Genomic DNA, 18,559 nt, shown 5'->3' on the forward strand with positions numbered 1-18,559 from the left:
ATTTTGCTTCTCCTTTGGGTTTGTTTTGTTCATAATTTAATGCTCTGTACCAAATCTTCTATTTTTTGTGTTTTGGGAAATTTGTGAAACTATTTTAACATAATCTTAACATACTCTACCATGCAGCTTGGTAGTGTTTTATTCATTAAAATAAGTCTTGGATTGTAGCTTTAATTACTGTAGCTATAGAGGTGCAAATATGCATTTGACGTATTAACTTGTGTTATCCTTGCTTACTGTAAATCGCTCTGGATTAAGAGTGTCTGCTTAATGCCTAAATTGTAAATTGTAATATAATAATAATAATAATAATAATAATAATAATAATAATAATAATAATAATAATAATAATAATAATAATAATAATAATAATAATAATAATGACGATAAAGCACACCTTTTGGTGAAAAAGCTGAATTCATTGTGTTGTCATTAATCCACATTAGGCTCCTAATTTAGCTAATTATGAGGCAATTTATGATTTAACATTGTTTAGAAGTACTTATGGGTGGGGTTTGTATTTTTCTTGTGCTGTGAGTGGGATCAATATTGCACACAGTAAAAATCTTCAGTGTTAATGTATCCATTAGAAACTCTGAGAGGGTACAAATGTGTACCTCTGAGGTAAATGATCAGGGAGGATCAATTTTAGGACGTTGAGTCACATTCATCATCATTAAACCAGATAATAATTAAAGTTGGTCCACAGTCCACACCCCTTTGTGGTATTTATTCACTGTATATATGCATATAGTTAACCCATTAAGACCTGGAACTCATCTGTGTCACTTTTTGATTTGAGGAAAAAAGCATACACTTTGGCTATTCAAAAACAGCAGATATACAAGCTCATAGCGCGGCACTGAGTGCCGCGCTACGAGCTTGTAGATCTGCTATTTTTTTTAAATTGAGAAAATGTGTGCATATCTTTGAATATATGTTTTCTTTTAAAGCAAACATTCTTAACTCCAATATTTGCTTCTGGGGGGGGGGTCCCTGGAACAAAATATTTTGAGATGGGGCTCCGCGGCCAAATACATTTAATTTTGGGGGTCCTTGACAATTATGAAAAAGTTTGAGAACCACTGATATAGAAACATAAGCTTTTTTAGAAAACTGTTGGGATTTAGAAGGCATTTTGTGGAATCGGCTTCAGGTCTTATAATGGGTAAATGTGGTATCTGCATTTACCACATCCTAAGCAGTGGTCGTAGTCCTAATAATGAAGAGGGGGGTGAAGGTTTGGTCCGAGCTGCAGTACGAGCTGGATCCAGTGTTGCCAGATTCCGTGATTTTCAAAAAGAATCTTGAAAGCCAGCCCAAATAAGTACCTACACTTCAGAAACAAGCCCAAACAAAAGCAACCCGCAACTATGAATATTTACAAGCGACTTTAAAGGAAAACAAGCCCAAAGTCGCTTATAATAAGCAGACCTGGCAACACTGTGCCAGATCTTGCAGGCCAGTTCTGCCAGCTCTAAGGCATGTGCTGAACTTAATGCCAACTTTTGCCTGTCAGTCTGTTGTAGTCTATTGTAGTCTGTTTGATGGAGAGTCACCTTTAGGGGTTACGTGTCTTGCTCAAGGACACTTCGACATGTAGCCCGGGGCCAGGACACGAACCGAGAACCTTCTGTTTTGCTCGTGCATGTATTTCTCCCCGCCTGCAGATCCAGCTTTGGCCACTGGGGTGGCGGCTTCAATGTTTCTCAGCAACTCTGGGGGCTTGGCTATGGCCACCCTGATTTGTCACCCGCGTTTCAACAGTATAGCTTAGTTTCTGCCGATCCTAATGAGAGTGACCATAATGATGTCCATTAAAGGTGTGACCTCCTGTTTTCATATGATTCACCATGATTGAAATGATGACTTGTCATTTACTCTGCCCTGCCCTCCTCTAGGAATCAGATTTGACTGTGTGCAGCCTATATGGGCCCGGGAAGAGTGTGGGAGGAGAGGATGGTGATGGTGGTTGTTGCACAGGGGCTGCAGAGATTGTTGCTACAGCAGTACGCAGACTACGCACTATACGCAGTAACGCTTACTGTACATTTAGCTCAGAGGATAAAAACACACACACACACACACACACACACACACACACACACACACACACACACACACACACACACACACACACACACACACACACCCTTATCAGTCTACACACACACGCATGCTCACACAAGTTACGATGCTTGTTCTTTTCATTTCCCTGCTCATCTTCACGGGTAAGACACTTTTATGAATATCATATAATGTATGCATGAACTGACATGTGAATATGTGTTTTTATGCTAAAAGAATTTCCCAGACACAGCCATAAGCGATGTCTGTCTAGCTTTCATCTTTGTATTTTCTGTGTACATTATGTCAGTGAAGACTAAGGAAAGATTTCATTCTGCATGTAGTTATGAAGCTTTTCATGTGTTGTTGTTAGTGTGTTTGGATAAAGTAGCTACAATAACAAAAATACTTCCAGTTTGACATGCTTTGTTCAGGGGGAAACATTTTCTTGATGAATTGAAGTTCGTTTAATGGTGGACATATTTAGTGTAGGGGGCCTAGTATAGACCCCTGGGTGACTCCAGTTAACTAAGTATGTCGTTGCTGTCGGGCAGAAACCTGTTCTCTCCATATTTTCACTTTTTGTGTTTTTTTTCCGTAAATTAACTCCCTACTTGATACTACAGCGTCACACAAACGCATCAAAAGTAGCAGATCTGCTACTTTTGCTATTTTTAAATTTTAATCCTGAAAAGTAACAGTTTTGGATGACAATATGGTGTTTTAAGCCTATTTAAATCATAGCTGGATAGAAATGTACTGTAATGCTGGCCTTGATATAGATAGTGGAAACTTTGAAACATCTCACCATCTAGTAATAATAATAATAATAATAATAATAATAATAAACTTTATTTGTATAGCACCTTTCATGACATGAAATGCAGCTCAAAGTGCTTTACAGAGCAAGAATACAATTACAGTTAGAACCAATTTAACAATAAAGCAAGCAAAAATAAAATAAAATAAAATAAAAGCAGTAAAATGCAGAAAAATGCAGTGGCCCTCGCCACTACACAACTACAACACAAATGGATATAACTTAAAGGGATACTTCACTTTCACATAAAATAAACATTAAAAAAAAATATTTAAAAAAAATGAAAGAAGTTATGGCAAAATAAAGGCCCCCTCACACATTAGTAGGACACTCTAATGCGTGAGGGGGCCATGAATTTTCCATTACTTTTTTCATTTATTTTTAATATATTTTTTAAATGTTTCCTCCTGCCGAAAGTGAAGTATCCCTTTAAATGTAGTGGCCACTGTCCTCTACTAGCCTGGTAAACCCTCCCTCCGGAAATCTTCTATTCTATTTGATTCCAGGAGTGAGTCTGGCCTGATCGCCCATTCTGCAATATTGGCTGCAGGCTGAGTTGGGCGGAAGTAATACCGTTGACTGACAACCCCTTCAGCCAATGATATTTTTTCCCCTTCAGCCAATCAGCAGTTCACCAGTCTAATGTGACGTCAACGGGACTTTTGAGACAGCCAAGCCCAAAATGGGTTGCCTTATTCGGGTACATGGGTGTCACTGCCCACCCCTACCGGTTCTCTAAATTTTTATTTTTAAATAGGCTTTGTCATGATTAATTGACCACATATATGAAGTTAAACAACTAAATTCTATCCAAACGATATCTTATAAGTAAATTCCGTGCCTCAAAATAGAAGTTAGAGAGCTTTTTGAAGTCAAAAAATCGCGGAGATTATAGCGGACAGAAAAAGATGGCTGCCGTTTGTGTTTTGGGCTCACTCGAACTCGCCACCTGATTGGCCAACTGTCGCTGTCAATCACAGAACGATGTGCGACGACGCTGATAGGCTCGGTTAGCTGGTAATTCCACTAGAAACCCCCACAATGGGCTATCAGGCCAGACTCACTCCTGGAATCAAATAGAATAGAAGATTTCCGGAGGGAGGGTTTACCAGGCTAGTCCTCTACAACACAGCTAAAGAAATATCCACACTTCACACAATTGCCAATATTACATGTGTACCTTGTGTACCTTAGTAATATATCTTCACACAATTGTCAATATTACACCTTAGTAATATATTTTCACTTAGTAATATTACACCTTAGTAATATATTTTCACTTAGTAATATTACACCTTAGTAATATATTTTCATCATGTTTACCACGTGTGGACTAGCCCAGGGGATAGTAGGCTACTCAATCATCCCACCATAATCTGAGTGTTCATGTTTAGCTCTTTCAGTCAAAATGCTATCCATACTAAACCTTAAAGGGACATTTCGCCGATTTTGCATCAAACCCCTATTTTTATCTAGGTCCAGGACCCATAAACATGATCCTGGTGTGTTTTTTGTGTTTTATCTGTATTTTTAGATTTGTATCCATATCCTCAGAGACTATGAGTCATTTGACTCATAGTCTCTTTATCTCACCTTATGTAGACCACACCCCCACGCAGCCTCCCCTCCCCACAAGGAAGGGCAGTGCCCCAAAGCATTATGGTCATTGTAGTAATGCAGCAGTCCAGTCAAACACACAGACTTCTATATTTTTCTGGCCATAGGGTGCAAATTTCAAATTTTGCTACTGTTATCTACTACAAATATTATTAACATTGAGTGGCTGTAAGTTCTTCCAGGGGTGAAATTCTCCTTTAATGTCCTTGGTGCTAGGCTCAGCAGATTCATTAACTGGAGCCCCCATGCCACCCATACTGCCCACCCAGACCCCACCCACTGACCTGATGCCAACCCAGACCCCACCCACTGACCTGACGCCATCTGAAGGAGGAGGTGAGTAGAATTGTGTTGAATGACGTTACTCCAGCAACAAAAATATGTTGGAAAAAACCCTCATCTCTTCACTAACTGTCCCTTTCAAATATGAAATGTAACGGTGACTGAGATAGATTTATATATTTCCAGAGTGCGATATATAACGCGTCGTTGCTGTCGGGCGTTTTTCTACTTTTACAAATATTAAACCAATGAAAAGTATTAAAAAGTGCTTCTGACCAAACCTCCTAACTCCATTGGATACTCAAACTGTCTCTCCTATGGTACCAACATCAATACAGAATGGAATTGTGGTATTCAACGATAACAACATATTCTAAGTGGTGGTCCGTGGCTCAAATGCCGAATAAATAATGGACCTTCATATGAAAAGGGTTGAAAACCACTGCTCTAGTCTATTGCATGGGATTCAAATGTGGAAAGTGAAAGATGAGAACGATTAAGGACACAGAACTTCCACTCGGGGGATAGATAAACCATTAGCACTCTGACTCAAAAGCCTGGGAGACTGGCTGAAGTTGTGCAGTCCTGAGAGGACAGCAGAGTTAGCAGTGTTCTCTCTGGGGAAGTCTCAGTGAAAGCAAGGAAATGCAGAGACTGGAGGGAGGCACCATGGGCTGAAATCAAATCAATGTTTCTTGATTGCATTCGAGACATTTGAGCTCCATAGCGTGACCAAGTGGCTTTGGTCTGGTTCAGACATTGTTAAAGCGGATGAATTCTAACACGTAACGAGCTGTTCATACTTAAAGGGATAGTTCACCCCAAAATTTATTTATTTTCTTGGCGATTACTCACCCCATGGAGTCTTGAATTCATGGAGATTTTTTCGTTTTTGTCGCATTCCTAAGCCAATAATTTGATGACCGGAGGAGCCTCCAGTAGGAGACTCGACCGGGTCTCCATTGAGTCTCCATTGAGTCTCCGCTGGTCAAAAAAAAGAAAAAGCCATGAATTCAAGCCTTCATGGGGTGAGTAATTGATAGAAAATCTTTTTTTGGGGTGAACTATCCCTTTAAATCACATGTCTCTGGTGCTACAGGCTCAGCGAATGCATCAACTGCAGCCCCCACGCTCCCCATGATGTCCAACTTCACCCCCCCCATGATTAGGACCAAGTATGGGGGCCAAGACCCGGAGCCAGGTGAAGACACAGGTGAGCCTATATTATCGCAATAATGAAATGCATTGTTATAGCGCTTTTCTACTCAAGTACTAGTAGTTATAATGTTATGGGGGTGTAGTTAAAGTGGCTGCACAGGATTTGGTTGCTAATTAGGGGCCCAATGACATTAAAACAGGGCCGGACTGGGAACAAAATTCGGCCTTGGCATTTTGGCCCAGACCGGCCCACCACAACCGGCGCGCAGATAGCAGACACTCTACCGCAATTTTCCGCGCCTGAGCGCTTTGCGCGCGGCCGACCCCCCCAGCCTCAAGCCAGATCTCCTAGCCTTCCCAATTGTCAGGGACATTACCGTAACTAATAATTGGGCCGTGCAATCCGGAAATGAACAGGAGTAAAAATATAAGAAAACAATATAGATTTTTTTTTGGGCCCAGCAGTCCACCGGGCATATGCCCGATATGCCATATGGCCAGTCCGCCCCTGCATTAAAACCTTTTATCAGACTCACTCCAAATCTCTGAGAGCGTCCATGTCTAATATTAATTATGTCTGCCAAGCCAACGCCAAAGCTCTTAGAAGGCGTAATGGCCTCTCCATGACCACAGCTAATGGATCTTTTTCTCTTTTGAATTTTTTGGATAGATTTTCAGACTTCCAGTTTCAGGAGCTTTTAGCAAATACTTCCTCTCATTGTTCTACTCTTGTTTCTTCAGCTGGTGTTTCTTCTGACAAGGTGTGTAGTTACCACGATGTTTTAAACCACCTGAACATGAAGAAAGACAACGAGCTGTACACGGCAACACGACCCATTCTGGACCACACAAAACACACCGTGGTGTGGTTGGATGTTGCGCTCAACGCTATTTTAAACATGGTAGGTGAACATCGTGTTTTCAAGGCATTTCTGCTATATTGACATTGCATAGCATTTTTACTAATCTTTCGAGACCCACAGACATTTCTTTTCAATAACAATGTAAACATCAGATGTTCTGGGGGGAAAGACCAGGCTATATTCTTTCATCCCCCCAGAAAAAGTGTAACAGTGATCTTCCGTCTTTTAGTTATCGGCAGTTGAATATAGCTGGTTTTCACCAAAAACGCAATCTGGGAGATACATTTATTTTTATAAATCTGTGTTGCCGCATCTGTACTGTAGCGTGAATATATATTTAGATTTGCCGAGCTGTGTTTGTTTGCTGGAAAATTCTCATATACTGTATCTGTTCATTCATAGGCTGATAAAGAACAGCAATTAATGTCATACATCTTTATTGCAATGGTGAGTTCTCATTACATATTTACAGTATGACATCTATACTATAATTTAGGGAATGTGTGTGTGTGTGTGTGTGTGTGTGTGTGTGTGTGTGTGTGTGTGTGTGTGTGTGTGTGTGTGTGTGTGTGTGTGTGTGTGTGTGTGTGTGTGTGTGTGTGTGTGTGTGTGTGTGTGTGTGTGTGTGTGTGTCTCTCTGTCTGTCTGTCTGTCACAAAACACTTTCCTGGCATAACTCGGATGGCGTCCAAGGCAGAAATTCTCAATGTGTTGGGGAGACTGTTTGCGTTGGCTTCCTGATTGGGTAACCCAAACCAAATTGATTGGCCGAGCTTAGCATAATGTTTGTGTTGCATAGTCAGTATAAATGGAACGTCTATCGCCATCCCCGACATGCATGACCCCATGTAGGCCGGTGTCCGAAGGTGTTTGTCATTTCTGTTCTACTGCAGAGTTGGAAAAATGAGCACATATCCTGGGATCCCTCTGAGTTCTGTGGAATTATTGATGTCTCTGTGCCCAGTGAATGGCTGTGGAAACCTGATATCACCATCGATGAGAGGTGGGAATACACATGCAGACATGCTGTACTGTACACACCACAATCACAATCCGTTCTTATTGTCACGTGTGTGAATGAATGAATGAATGAATGAAGGAAGGAAGGAAGGAAGGAAGGAAGGAAGGAAGGAAGGAAGGAAGGAAGGAAGGAAGAAATGAATGAATGAATGAATGAATGAATGACATTTTTATTTTCGTGTCATGCCACCATTTTTGCCCATCCCATATGGGATTATATGACACATTACACAGAAATAAAACAAGACATTAACAGTCCTTCCTGTTCATATTATGTCCTTCCTTATGTGACCAGGGCACTTAGGCCCGGAAACATAATGAAACCATATGATGCACAATAAACATTGAATACCAGACCACTGGTCAATAGTAATAAGGAGGAGCAGAGACGTGTGTTTCCGTTAAAAAGGAGGTTTGTTTATTCACAACTCAAGGCAGAGTAAAATAACTATTCATAAGACTTAACTGGAGGAGGTCAAAGTCATGAGGTAGGAAATATGTTTATTTATCACTTTCAAAGACTAATTAAAATGTAATTCACAATATACACACTACATAGTGACTGTATCTGTTTCATGTAACACTGTTTATTTGCATCTGATTTTTAAATCTCTGTGTTGTTATCCATGTCCTCACTGTATTGTCTGATTCACCGCCTTTTGCGATTCTTTTAATGTTGTTTTATGCTTCTGCTTTTCTTTTTTGCTTTTTTGTCAAAGTTGTGACATTGTAATGTGATTCAAATGTTTGTTATCAGGGCGTCCTTGAAAAAGAGAGCTTGCTCTCAATGGGTTTCCCTGAATAAATAAAGGAAAAAGAAAAGAAAGAAAGTTCACAAAGGAAGGGAGGCAGGGAGTGAGGGAGTGAGGAGAGGGGTTTCACCGCCACCAAAAGCGCACACAAGGCACACACGCACTGTAAGACACAAGAAAACATGTTAAAATACACACAACACTGATTCTCCACAGAAATGAGAATGCAAGCAGGATATCATGCACTAAAGCTAAAAAACAAACCCCAATACTACAGCCTATCACCCGTGACCACCCACCTGTCGGGACCACAACTATGACCACCCGTAGCACTGGTACGGCCGGAGCCAAATATACCTCAGTTTATAATATTCATTTGTTTACACAACAGCTGGTTTGCACACCGAAAACAAACAAAAATAAACCTAAATGAAATAACCAACTCAAATAATAACCAAAATAATAAGGACAAAAACAGCAGAGGCAAACGGAGCTTCTCCTAACAAAGCAAAAGGACATAATTAATAAACTGGTCAATGACTTAAAGGGATATTTCACTTTCAAAAAAACTTTTGGTCATTTTATCATCTACTCAGGCTTTTGTGAGCCCCCCAGACCGTTTTTAAGTTGCTTGATTTAGTATTTAGATATTTGATATTCATTTTATCAGACACGCCCCCTTCCTATACAAACCCATTATAACTTCAAACTCCATTTTAACCCGTTAGATTCATCAAAAACACCCGTCCTTTGCTCTGGTGACTCACCCTGCCCTCCTTATACATGAGGGGGCCGTGTTTTTTCGATTACTTTTTTCATTTATTTTATCTAAATGTTTTAATGTATTTATTTTTTTTCATTTTGCAAAAAAAATATTAAAAATAAATGAAAGAATTAATCGAAAAAACACGGCCCCCTCATGTATTAGGAGGGCAGGGTGAGTCACCAGAACCAAGGACGGGTGTTTTTGATGAATCTAACGGGTTAAAAATTAAGTTTGAAGTTATAATGGGTTTGTATAGGAAGGGGGCGTGTCTGATAAAATGAATATCAAATATCTAAATAATGAATCAAGCAACTTAAAATGGTTTGGGGGGCTCACTAAAGCCTGAGTAGACGATAAAATGAGCAAAAGTTTTTTTGAAAGTGAAATATCCCTTTAAGACAAAAACTACAATGTGCGCAGCGCGACTGCCTTACCTCTATAACTAGTTAGAGCAGCACAGACTGGACAGACAGACAGCACGCCACGCACACCGGGGGCACCTTCGTTTAGGACGAGAACAGGTCGGGGGAGGGGGGAGCAGTGATCACCTGCAGAGTAGGACAACATTAGGTTTTGCTTAGACTGCCCTAGCGTGTCTGATATCTGGCATAGAGGGGCGGGTTCAAAAGCTCTGGAGAAAAAATCTGTGAGATCCCATTGGTTCACCGATCTGTCCGTCAGCCCCCGCCCCGCCCCATGCCCCTCCTCCTCCCACAATGTGCAGCATTGAGAGCTCTGACGTCACAACATTTGGAGCGACGCCCACTGCACTCTGGTTGGTTGGGGAAATGAAACACTTCCCATTCCAGGAACGTCAACACGCTGGTCCAGGCTCTTATTTTTTAGCAAAACTAAAAAATAAAAGCCTGGAGATCGAGGCTAGGTTTTGCTAAGCTCACACATAAGTACAGTTAACAACACACAGTAACATACAGTACCTTAAACGAGACGCTCCCGCACACAACCCACGACCAGGCAGACTGACAAACGCCAACTAACTAGCGGCCGCGTACAGCTGCCTATTAATCAGCCTGGTGATTACGGGGGGCGTTGCGTTGTGTTGCTAGGGGCAACCAGCGAAATCTCAACCCACTACACTTATAACTTACCACATAAATAAAACATGTGTACAGTACTTATAGAGCAATTATTTGTTTACCAACATTGAGACTGGATGCACAGGTGATTGTTTCATGCAATCAATTCTCAACCTGTTGTTTTGGGGTGCACCCAACCCCCTCTTGTGTGTTGGCTAGTGCTGCGCGCCCTAGCGAGACCTGACAGAATGGGTTTGACGCTTGCACAGTATGACGCTTGCAACCAGCGTGACGTCGTCTGTTAAGGGGTCTATATGAACAAAATAAGAACAAAAAAGACAATGCCATTTTACATGTAAATGGCCCTCCTCCTCATTGACCAGGCCTTAATTGTCAAGAAATGAAGCAAATGAAAAAATGTCATGAGACGTTTCAGTTTCTCTGAATCATCCAACCACACAAATTCATACCTAGGATCTTCCTTATTAAAAAGTCTCTGCCTGATAGAGTTGTAGAATGGACAATACAAAAAAATGCATTTAATTTTTCAATTTCATTAAGATCACACAAACCACATAATCTATCCTCCTCAACCGTGCCTACATATATACCCGTCTCAATATGAAGACCAAGTATGCCAGCCCTGATTTGAGCACATAGGCTTCGTTTCTTTTTCGACAAATGATATAATACTGTACATCGTTTTCTGGACAATAGACATGCTTTATCTCACAATAAGTATTTGGTTTACACCATATATCCAGTGCCCATCTGTCCTTTACTTGTTGAAAAATAGTTTATTTTATTACCATACTCTCTACTTTTTTCTTTATTATAAAAGTTTGTGTGTGTGTGTGTGTGTGTGTGTGTGTGTGTGTGTGTGTGTGTGTGTGTGTGTGTGTGTGTGTGTGTGTGTGTGTGTGTGTGTGTGTGCGTGCGTGCGTGCGTGCGTGCGTGCGTGCGTGTGTGTGTGCGTGCGTGTGTCTCACAGGTTAGAGAAGGATAAGGCTGCTCTAAACCCTTATGTCCACATTGAACATGACGGGACGGTCAATGTTTGGAATGATGAAGTGGTCGTCAGCACCTGTAGGATGCACATCTACAAGTTCCCCTTCGACACTCAATCCTGCAACCTCACGTTTGCCTCTGGGATATACTTTAGTGAGGGAGTAAACTATTTGCGTTTAAATGTGTATATGTACGTGCGTGCATGCGTGTTAGTGCGTGCGTGCGTGTGTGTGAACAAGTGGGTGGTCAAATTATGTTAATTCTCAACTGCTTCATTTGACTGCTTGGAGTGTGGATTATCCTTCTGTTCCTTTACCAGCCAAAGAACTGCAGCTCAAAACATACTTTGACAAAGACTCCGCCAGATTCATAACCGATAAGATGATGCGGGCCGAGTATGAGTGGAAGTTTGAAAACATTATACCCACCGTACTCAACGAGACTGACTTCAGACCCCAGCGGATTGTCTACACTGTAGGTATCGTTCATACCGGCTAGGAAGTTTCCTACGTTTTAATGCAAACTAATATAGTTGCATTTGTTAAATCTGAACTGCCTCTAGTCTGGGCTGACCTTCTAACATCTCCTCCTAGATCACTATGAAGAGGAAGGCCGTCCTCTACATTGTCAACTTCCTGTTGCCCGTCTTGTTCTTCCTGTGTCTAGACATGGCGTCTTTCCTGATCTCAGACGGCGGTGGAGAGAAGCTGAGCTTCAAGGTCACCGTGCTGCTGGCCGTCACAGTTTTACAACTAATTCTCAACGACATCCTGCCCGCCACGTCCAACAGAATGCCAATCATAGGTAACACTCATGGGATACGTTTTTATCCCTGTTGGATTATCATTTATACACAGTATGAGTGGATAATAATGTATTTTGAAGTCATGGTTATATTAATCAAATTGTGTCCTGCTCACAGCGATGTACTGCATGGGGACTTTTTCTCTGATGCTGCTAAGTCTGTTGGAGACGGTTGTGGTGACGTATCTGTTGGCAAAAGACTCTGTCCCCCAGAAGACAGAGACAGACGAAGACCACAACGAGAAGGAGGACAAGACCAAAGGCCATAGCTGTGACAGAGGTGAGACATTACAACACAGTAACACACAATAACACAACAACAATTATGAGGTTGGCCCAAAGGCCAGGGAGAGTGGGTGAAGCAATAGGGTCCTGAGATGACCGCAGGGTAGTGGTATATGGGGTTATGACAAGGGTAGTAGTGTGCTTTGGGGTTATGACAGGGGTAGCAATGTTCTTTGAGGTTATGACAGGGGTTGCAGTGGTCTTTGGGGTTATGACAAGGGTAGTAGTGTCCTCTGAGGTCATCCAAATCTTCTGCAGGATTTCTGTGACGAGAAAAGTTGTGCACGGTTGGAGAGAAAAGAACAAAATAGTGTTAAAACACATTGTAGCAAAAGAGTGATACAAACGTAAGGTGACAGCGACTGTGTCTTCACTGAGAATGAAATGCCCGAAAGTGTTAGTTGTTCTTCATCAAGAGAGAGAAGAAACCAGTCAAAAGTATTACAGGCTCAATTCATGCTGAGACATAATGTCTTGTTCATCTGTGAATCATATAACTCATTGTGTGGTTCAATCATCAATCCTCTGTATGTGTCATTTCAGAGAAGAGATGCAAGTGGTGTCCTTCATGCTTTTACAATGTCCCTGGTGAGGATGATGATGATAGAGACACAACGCATGAGTCTCTGAGTGCAGCTGAAGAGGTTAGCATGATGTCACCATTGTACATGTAACCATGTAGTGTCTCTACATTACTCATTATATTAACTAGAAAAAAGCGCCTCTCGGGTGCGTGAACGTTGTAGCAATGACAACGTGTATAACTGCATAAGGGTAGGTGACTATGGAAATGAGGTAGCATTTGGTATCGTATGTAAGGTAAGCAACGTATGCGGCAGTACCTACATGCTGGATGAACACAATGGGGGAGGGGTTGTGAGTTAAACGCACACACCGAGCGCGTCGTGTAGAAGTGCTGGGCTACCAGTAATAATAATAATACATTTTATTTGTAATGCACTTTTCATTCACAAGGAATCTCAGAGTGCCACATGGTAAAACAGTATCAATCATATACAGTTAAAAAGCAGGATTTAAAAACAGATGTGACTAAACAAAACGAAAATGCCCTCTGAAACAAAAACGTTTTCAGGCCTATTTTAAAAGAGTCCAGGGTCTGTGGTGCTCTCAGGTCAATAGGAAGGCTGTTCCACAGGCGCGGCGCTGCCGAGCAGAAGGCCCGGTCCCCCATACTACGTAGATTTGTACCAGGGACATCGAGGAGGAATCTGCTCGTAGATCTGAGGGTGCGGGTGGAATTTTGTGTGGGCCTAATTAATTTCTGTAGGTAGGGAGGGGCATGTCCATTTATGCAGTTGTGGGTGATCAGCAGGACCTTGTAGTCTATCCTAGCTGAAACGGGGAGCCAGTGCAGTGAAAATAGGACCGGTGTTATGTGATCATGCTTACGCGCTCTCATTAGGACCCTGGCAGCGCTGTTTTGGATGTATTGCAGCTTCTCAATACTTTTGCCAGGAATCCCATTGAAGAGTGCGTTGCAGTAGTCCAGTCCTCAATACCGCCCTGTTACATTTGCACAAAACGACGATTTAAGTTACTGTGTCCTGTGCGTGTGCACAAAAGTACGACAATACGACTGCAGTTACCTGTAGTGTGCTACTGTGCTTAGAGCAGGGACGCAGAGAGGGGGGGGGGGCGGGGGGTTTGGACATACTCAGTTCAATCGGGGGGAGGGATATCCCCCCCCACTTTTGGGATGAACAGAAAAGAAAAAGAAGAAACCTCCGACATTTTTGTACCGAATTAACCAAATGAATGTAACAAAAACACCCAAAAAAGTAACAAATCAGGTAAAAAATACGCAAATTTAACCGAGTTAGTGGAAAGACAACTATACTAATTCTCAGCTTCCACCCTATATTGTTTACGATCTGCAACCACCAACATTTATTCTTTATCATCTTGACTGTATCTCGTGAAATATAAGACTATACTGCATCAAGGAATGTGTTTACATGGCGTGTATTTGTAAATATACCACATGGCGCACAGCTGAGGGGTTCACGCCAAGCTGCTACAGCACATGGTACAGCAGGCTCCCCAATCTGTTCAGCACGAGACCCAACAACTACATTTGGTGTCAAGGGTGAGACAGGCGTGTAGGACCCAAACGGTGAAAAGTACAGACTCATCTTAAACAGGGTTCTCTTGTCAGCGTGGCTGTTTTTAAAATTAGGACTGAGGACTACTTGACCACTGTCTGCTCGAGTCCTGGCATTTAAATGTCATTCCGCTGTTTATTGGATTTTATGTTTTATATTGATTTTGTGTATTTTTATGCTTTACTTTATGTGCTGCTGTTCTGACCACGACTCCCTTGTAAAAGAGATTTTCAATCGCAATGGGACTATTCCAGGTTAAATAAAAGTAAAATTTATAATAATGCACAACACAGTCGGAGGCAGAGCAGGACAAATGCTAAGGATTTATTCTCCCAAACTCAGGAACATAGATAGAATAAATGCAGGAGAATACTGAAAACACGATGAACTACAACAGAACACCACAGCAACTGTCAGGTCTGGCAGAGAACACAAAGATCTGAGGGTTTATACACACACAGGGATAACCACAGGTGTACAGAACTGTCACTCAACACATGGATAGGCTAGGGGCCTAACAAGACACAGGTGGAGATAGCTAATAATCACAGGGAGGTGAGACAAGACAGGTAACTAGGTTAGACAGGAAACACTAGGATCACTACTACGGAAAAAAAAGTGACACAACAGTAAATTAAAACCTACTGAACAGCATACTAAATGTCACTACAAAATAAAATACAAGGAGACACATTCTGACATTTGGTGTCTCTCTACAAAAATGGGACGCAGAGAGGTGGGGTGTTTGGACATACTCAGTTCCATTAGGGGAGGGATATCCCCCCCACTTTTGGGATGAACAGAAAAGCAAAAGAAGAAACCTCCGACATTTTTGTACCGAATTAACCAAATGAATGTAACAAAAACACCCCAAAGAAAGTAACACATTTTCGTGCACGCACACGCACGGAACGCATTCACGCGCGCTGCATGCGTCCCCTTCGGTTCTTAAACGCTCTCTGCGTCCCTGGCTTAGAGTATGAGGCATGTGTAGTCATAGATATATATAAACACTAGATGACTCACCCACGCTGCTGGCCAATAGACCATATTCACACGGCGGCCATGTTTCTATGAAGTCAATGAAAGTTGCCACCCCGGGTGACGGCACTTTCAATGTTAAATTCCAATATGGCCGCCGTGTGAATATGGTCTATGGAGTACGACGTTGTCACATGGCGGCCATCTTGCGACAGTCAGCTCGCTCATTCATAACATTATGTCTATGGTGCATACTTAATGTTATTTTCATATAAAATCCATGATTATATAAGTATGCAGTATCATAACTACATCTTTGGTGTTTACAACATACCAAACCGTTTGAAAATCGGATGAAAATTGAGCACGCTATGGTTATTTCAATAGTACATGCACCATAGACATAATGTTATGAATGACTGTCGCAAGATGGCCACGGTTGAGCTACGCTTGCGACGCAATGACCATCTAGCCTTTCTTATATATATCTATGTGTGTAGTAGCCGCGCATATGTCACACATGCGCAGTAGGGTGGGCCTAGCGGCCAAAAAAAGGTGCCTAAAATGTGCCTGAATAATGTTTTATATTAACTGTACAATATGTAAGTACATTCAAGGTGGGGAAAGAAGCCGTGGCAACAGCCAGAGCACTGATTAATATTCTGTGGCGAGTTTGGAGGCAAGTGGAGTGCTCGTGTGCTGGGCCACCCCCGACGAACACCACAGCATGGGCATTTTAATTAAAGTACTATGATATTTGCACTGTAATCAATGAATAAGTTAATACTTATATTTTCTACCTCTAATCATTGTCCCAAAAATACATTCCTCTAACTCATCGAACCTAATCTAATTTAATGTGTGTTTCAGGACAATAGTCTCAAAGGGGAATCTCATGGATTTCAGGTGATCCTGGATGAGTTGAGAGATCTGGAGAAGAACCTGGATGTGTTCTTTAAGAGCAAGGAAGATGGAGGCAGGCCTGGTTACTGGACCAGAGTGGCCACAAGAATCAACAATGCTTTCTTCATTTTCTATTTGACAACAGTCACCGTGTTCCTGATCATCATCTTTAGAGAATGGAGTCCTGAATACTAAAACAACACACAATGCTGCAGCTATTTGCTTCTCTGTTAAATATTGAGCACTCTAAGTGTATAAAAAGGTTGAACATAATTACACAACTTATAGTCTTTCCTACAGTATGCAGCAACTTTCCATCTGTTTACTGTTGTAATAAATGTCTGGCAGCTGTTTGATGTAAATGCAGCTTATTGGCTTTTAAATGCTTAATCATTCCATATAAAAATAAGACAGATGAATAAAGAAATATGAAAATGTATGAATCCTTAACAAGAAGCATGTTAACACATAACATAGATAAATAAGATATCATCTTCAATGCAGTATGTTTGTGTCATCTCTCCTCCCAGTCCTACAGTCTTTCCCTGTGTTTTCCCCAGGTTCCACTAGAGGTCCCCAGTGTGTTATACCAACATGTGTTCATGTGTCTTGCGTGTCATTGTCTCTGATGAAGCCCTTCCTGGGATAAAAGCCATTAGTTTAATAAAGCGCAGGGCAGAATTACGTGGTGCAGACAGTACCTTTCTTCACTTTTATTGCCTCATCACCACTCTTGTATTTAAGACCTTCCTCAGACTGGTGCTACAGATAACCATGTGTTCATTCATTTCTGTAGCCATTAGTTCCCCAGTCAGTTCTGTTAGTGTAGTGTACCTAGTGTTAATACATAGTAGAGTGGGCACCAAAACAAAGTGGGCAGAGGAGAAAACTAGGCACTGCAGCAGAGTGTCAAATTGAGCAGACTGGGCACATAAAGGAAGTGGGCCTGTGAAATCTTAAGCATTACATTTATTTAATAAGCATAATGACTGACGGTAACAATAATGAAACATTGAGCTTCTTAATGTATGTATATTGTTTAAAAAATGCAATAATAATAATGATAATGATAATAATAATAATAATAATAATATGCCATCCCCCAACTACAGAATCTGTGTTTATAAGGTTATTTATTGACCTGTGGCTACCTCTGGTGTCTTTTGTGTGTCATAGCCCAGTTAGCTCAGAATACAATAGACAGGCTCTGTGCATTTATATGGCAGACAGGCTCCATGTGTGTGGGAACAGGTATATTTTGAAATTTGCTAATTGAAAATAATAATTATGTTAGTCTAGGACAATCCTAACCTTAGGACTAGCTGCTAGCACACACCATCACCACTGATGTGTGTGTACACATTCAGGTGTGCACACACACAGAGTAGCCTATAATAATTGTTAATAGCTCTATATTCCGATAAATAAACTTTCAGGTCAGGATCCCAATTGAATTCAATCAGGAGAGAGAACTCTTACATGATGCAGGATAAATTGGAAGTGATTAAACAGAACATGAACAGACACAATTGGAACTGGAACACTATTTAAATATGCATAAATAAACTAAACATATATGACTAAATATTAAAAAAGCACAACAATGTGTTCTCACATTAGAATTGAACTGAAACTACTCTGCAACACAGTTTCAATCAATTGCAACAAAGTTACACAAGCCAGCCTTCACTTTTAATTAGCAAAAAGAGTGGGTGATGGCAAGGACACACGCACAGGCTCATTGGCAGAGGAGACCCATCATGAGAGACGATGGGTGAAATGGGACATTCTGTATAATGAGTACTTTTACTTTTGGTACTTGAAGTACATTTTGATATTTTACTCAAGTAATTTTTTTATTCCTGACTTCTACTTGTAACAGAGTATTTCTACATACATACTTTTACTTATGTAAAACATTTGAGTACTTTTTCCACCAGTGAGTACGGGGAGAAAAGTTTAAATTCACTGTGTGTGTGTGTGTGTGTGTGTGTGTGTGTGTGTGTGTGTGTGTGTGTGTGTGTGTGTGTGTGTGTGTGTGTGTGTGTGTGTGTGTGTGTGGGTGGGTGCGTG

At 41.2% G+C, this 18,559-nt stretch overlaps 1 protein-coding gene across 1 annotated transcript; it reads left to right on the forward strand.

Annotated features, from left to right (window-relative positions):
* Positions 1-1,222: 1,222 nt before the first annotated feature.
* LOC308105189 (uncharacterized protein) lies at positions 1,223-16,681 on the forward strand (the record flags this gene model as incomplete). Its single annotated transcript, XM_080455824.1, has 13 exons — positions 1,223-1,288; positions 1,902-2,034; positions 4,721-4,840; positions 5,886-5,999; positions 6,686-6,846; positions 7,210-7,254; positions 7,701-7,810; positions 11,374-11,543; positions 11,710-11,864; positions 11,984-12,194; positions 12,313-12,474; positions 13,023-13,123; positions 16,454-16,681. 13 exons carry the CDS (start codon positions 1,223-1,225, stop codon positions 16,679-16,681), a joined length of 1,776 nt encoding a protein of 591 aa, XP_080311950.1.
* Positions 16,682-18,559: the final 1,878 nt, after the last annotated feature.

This window comes from Gymnoscopelus braueri (genome assembly GCF_963280865.1).
Source record: "Gymnoscopelus braueri genome assembly, chromosome: 17".
Lineage (NCBI taxonomy): Eukaryota > Metazoa > Chordata > Actinopteri > Myctophiformes > Myctophidae > Gymnoscopelus > Gymnoscopelus braueri.